The 4,993-nt window shown below is 38.6% G+C and overlaps 1 protein-coding gene across 3 annotated transcripts in view; it reads left to right on the forward strand.

Annotated features, from left to right (window-relative positions):
* Positions 1-6: 6 nt before the first annotated feature.
* Positions 7-4,993, forward strand: part of LOC106874050 (ER degradation-enhancing alpha-mannosidase-like protein 3) — a 344,953-nt gene continuing 339,966 nt past the window's right edge. For all 3 annotated transcript variants that reach the window (XM_052969334.1, XM_052969331.1, XM_052969330.1), the window contains exon 1: positions 7-236. In XM_052969334.1, coding sequence (XP_052825294.1) covers positions 130-236 — 107 coding nt within the window. In that variant the 5' untranslated portion in view covers positions 7-129. The remainder of the gene's footprint in view (positions 237-4,993) is intronic.

The following is a 4,993-nucleotide window of genomic DNA, read 5'->3' on the forward strand; positions in this document are numbered from 1 at the left end:
ACGCGAGAACGCTTTTCATCATGGCAGACGTGGCATTAGGAGTTTAATGTAAATTAAAAACAATTCAATCCTTTTGTCTCTTCCTTTGCTTCGACAAAAGAAAATTGAAAAGAAAGAAAAACTTTAGAAATGACATTATTTCATGACTATGTTCCGTTTAAATGTCTCCTGTTGTTTCTTGTATTATATATACTATCAACACATGGAATGAAAACAACAGAACGGAGAGAGTTGAGGTAGGCCTAAACTTTTGATATTTACTTACTGTTGAATTAAGATGAAAGGTGTTGAAAATTGGCACTTGATAAAATATATAATTTTATAACATCGTGAAAGGTGTTTCCATGCCAAGTGAATCAGTAAATGTGTTACTGAAGGGAATATATTAAAATGTTAAATTTATTGTTAAATCCAAATTAAAATGTATTTAAATCTGCTTTGAACGGATAAATATAAAAATAAAAAAATGAGTAGCTATTTTGATAATTAGAAATGTAGAAATGTTCATCTTGCAAAAGACAAATTGCGATTATTTCATCAGTTTTTGTTTTGCTTTCAACTTTTTACAAAATGTATGCGAAAATTTTACATGTATTACAATAAAAATAAATTGCTTAAAAATACAGTATGGAAAGAAAAAATCGGGTTGCATTTAAATTATTGGACCCACCTTTCCCTTATCTAAGGGAGTTAATTTACTATAACACATACTGATAATGGAAAAGCAGATACAACTATGAATTTCAAACTAAAAGATTAAAGGAATTTTATACAATCCTTCCTTAGAAAAATATTCCGCCTATCATTCATAAATCATTTGTCAATATGTTTTTTCAGATTTACTTACGTTTTTCCTTCGCAGAATTCAAGCTGGTCACTAGCAAAATTTACAAAGCTCTTTTGTTTGAATCGAGTCTCTTCCTTGTTTTTGTGACTGAGCATACGCATGTTTGTAGGAATGTGTGCCTGTAAACTTGCCTTGTGAATGTCAATTTAGTACACGAGTATGTGTATGCATGTCAAATGCACATGCAATTCTCAGCCCCCATCTTGTTTATAACATTCCTCCAGGACGTAACTGAAGAATTTAAAACTTTGCCCATGATAGCTCCAATGTGCTAGTGACCTTGTTCTTGCAGCTGAATTTCTAGTAGAATTAGAGAAAAAAGATATGTGTGGAAGCAAGGACCAGAATAAAAAGGGGTAAGAAAACAAACAAATTACTAATTCTTTCAGGGAAATAGCCCTGTTCCATATATAGAAAAAATATAGAAATTCCATTCGCTGTTACCCATGCAAGCTATGGACACATAAGTACAGTGGATGCACAAAAGGTTAACAGAGAAAAATTCTTTTGTGTGACACATATGCAGGAACAGTAAGCTCTTAGAACACTTAGAAAGTAGATTTCCTCAAATACCCAGGTGTATTACCTAGACAACCAAATTGGTAGTGAAGGAGTTTACTCTGAAAGCATAATTACCAGAATTAGAACCAGCTGGGCAAAATTCAGTGAGCTATTACCTGTATTGGTAACAAAGGGTCTTCATAGTGAATGGCAGATTGTATGATGCCTGTGTATGAACAGCTATGCTACATTTAAGTGAAACATGAGCTGTGAATGCAGAGTACATGCAAAGGCTTGAATGAAATGAAGCCATCATGCTCCACTGGATGTTCATTGCCAGTGTGCATGTATGACAGTATGTTTTGAGAGAAAAAATGGGTATAAGGGGCATCAAATATAGTGTGCAGGAGAGACTGCTGGTATGGCCATGTGATGAGAAATGCCGATCTCTGAATGTGGAGGGAATTTGTGGAAGAGATAAACTGAGGAAGATGTGGGATGGAGTGATGAAAAATGATCTTCAGATGTTGTGTCTTAGAAGAGATGACAAAGAACTGAAACAGTTTGCTGTTCATCTCAGTAAAAATGAGGCCCTAAAGGCATGTCTTTTATATCCATGTCTCCTGCACACAATCTATCTGTGAAAAACCTCCACCTCATTTCATTGTCATAACACCTCCCCTCCCCCAGTTGTCTTCACCACTTACTTTGTTACCCTCCCTTCTTTTGCCCACTCTCCCTTGTGAACCTACCTGTGTGCAATATATCCCTGTTGAATCTCTTTCCCCACAGCATATCCTTCTAACACACCATCCCTCTACCTGTGCCCACTCACATTTCCCCTCTCCTCCATCTCCCATTCTTCTTTTGCAATGTCATGAATTTATCCACCCACTTACCCTCTCCAATCCTTGGTCCACTTCACTATATACACCTCCCTGTAACTTAATGTACATCCCATTGCATCTTCACCATCATATCAGTTTTCTCTCCAACTGAGTTAGACTTGTATCTCTTCTATCCTTACACTAACTTCTCATCATCTTGCACAAAGCCATCTCCCTCAATACTACATCCACCTCAGTTGAGGGATCTTGTCTTGCAAGCTACTTAGTGACATCACTGCTGCTGGTGCCATGTAAAAGCCTCCCCCCCCCCAGCATTCTCTGTAAAGTGGTTAGCATTATGAAAGGTATTCAACCATAGAAACCATGCCAAAGCAGACAGTAGAGCTTGGCACTGTCTGTTGACTTGCCAGTTCCTGTTAAACTGTCCATCCCATATCAGCATGGAAGAAGGATATTAAATGATGATGATGATCAGTTTGTTTATCATATGTAAAATTTATATATTATTCAAAGCCTGTTAAACTATGGTATTTGTCTTGTGGTGACCTCTCTTGTAGATGTATAATGTTAAAAAAAAGACATAGAAATATATCAATAACAGATGAAAATTGTCCACCACCAGTTGTTGCATTGCTAAATACGTATTTTTGCCTTTTGGGTCTTTGTCAGTAGTAAGTATTCACAAGCAATCACATGCTAAGACAAATCATCCATTACTGATATAGAGACATAGAGCGAAATATCACTCTTGTCACAATTAGTTGACAGGCTGAATAAAAATATTTATATCAAGTATAACTGTGTTCATCTCCACAACTATCTCCATATCAGCTTGATGTGGACTCCTCATATAGCCATTCTTGACAGTGTAGGGCTTGCATTGGACAAAGAGTTTGAAGTTTAAATCCTTTGAGCATTACTATGTATTTTCTTTATTGAGCATACCCATCTCTCTCTCCCATTGTCTGTATATATATGTATTGCTGAGAAATGGGTGAATAAGGTCATAGAGGTAGTCAGAGTGTGCAATAGAGAGCTTAATCTCAGGCTAGTCTTGCAGAATAGTACAGCAACAATTTTCTCTGTCTGTGCCCCACAAACAGGCCTACCAAATGAACAGAAGGACCACTTTTTATGATATTCTTCTGCAGGCTACCTCAAAGATGAGTGACAATGATCTCATCTTTGTGGCTGGGGATTTCAGTGAGCATGTTTGACAGCAGACTGGTGTCTTTTGTGGTGTTCATGGGGGCCATGGAATTGATCCCTGAAATGAAAAGGGGATGGAGCTACTGGAGTTCTGTGTGATGCAAATAACCTATTGATCTGCAACACCAACTTCAGGAAGCCAACCAGCCACCTGATAACCAACCAATCAGGTAACTGTGCTAGCCAGGTCAATTACATTCTCACCAGACAGCGGGATGCATGGTTGCTCTTAAGTACAAAGACCCTCCCTGGTGAAGAATGTACCTCCCAGCATAGACTAGTCATTAGTGATTTAGATTCTAGGCCAGAAAGATGCCAAAAAGGAGACCAATCTGGAAAAGAAGGATTTGGAAGTTTAAAGACCCTTCATATGGTTAGAGATTTAGGGACATCCCAATTGAGAAATTGGATGAGAGGGAAGAGGAGCTACAGACTTGTGACATAGAGGGCAACTGGGAATTCTTGTGGGACAACTTACTCCCATCCAGACCTAGGTTAACGTGGTGGTGAAACGATGTGGTAGACAAGGCCATTAGAGTAAAGAAACAGGCCTGGAAGATTTGGGGTAGCAGGAAACTATCAGATAGCCAGAAGGGAAGCTAGGAGATAGGTATATCTAGTCAAGGGAGAAGCAGAAAAGAAGTTTGCCCATGTTCAGTGACGTGAGGACCAAACAACTGAAGTGTTTTGGTTTGCAAGACTGTGTGTGACAGAAAATTGTGATATCATAGGAGAGAAATGTGCCCACATGGATGATGGTGCACTTGCATTTAATGATTTTGCAAAGAAAGAGGCTTGGAAATGCCATTATGAAAGACTGCTGAATGTTGAGAATGAACGGGAGGAGGAGAGTCTGCCAAATGTTGACCCAATTGAGGGACCAGCTACCTAAATCGTCAGTTCCTTTGTAGATAAAGCAATTAAAGATACAAAAACAGGGAAATCCCCCAGCTCATCAGGAATCATCGCTGAGATGCTTAAAATATCTGGTGGTGAGGGTTTTGGTCTAGTCACCTGTATTGTAAATTAGGTGGTTCATGAAGGAGTCATACCCAATGATTGGTGTAGTTGCACTGTAGTCAACTGCTACAAAGGTGAAGGTGACGTGTTCGATAGAAATAATTACAGAGGTGTCACATTGTTAGATCAAGTGATCAAAATTATGGAGAGAGTCATAACCCGGCTAATTAGGGAGAGAGTTAGCCTAGATGAGATGCAGTTTAATTTTGTGCCAGGAGAAGCACCACTGATGCTTTATTTCTGGTAAGGCAGCTGCAGGAGAGATACATAGCCAAAGACTTAGTGTTTGTTGACTTGGAGAAAGCTTTTGGCAGGGTCCACTGATCCCTTTTCTGGTGGTCAATGTGAAAACTATGGATAAATGAGTGGTTGATGAGAGCTGTATAAGCTATGTATGGGGATACTACCAGTAAGGTGAGGGTTGGTAATGAGTACAGCAAAGAATTCAGGGTACAAGTAGGGGTTCACTAAGATTCAGTGCTCAGCCCCCTCTTGTTCATTATAGTCCTCCAGGCAATAACGGAGGAATGATATATCATATATCATATCATATATATATATATATATA

Source organism: Octopus bimaculoides, chromosome 1 (genome assembly GCF_001194135.2).
Source record: "Octopus bimaculoides isolate UCB-OBI-ISO-001 chromosome 1, ASM119413v2, whole genome shotgun sequence".
In the NCBI taxonomy this organism is placed as follows: domain Eukaryota; kingdom Metazoa; phylum Mollusca; class Cephalopoda; order Octopoda; family Octopodidae; genus Octopus; species Octopus bimaculoides.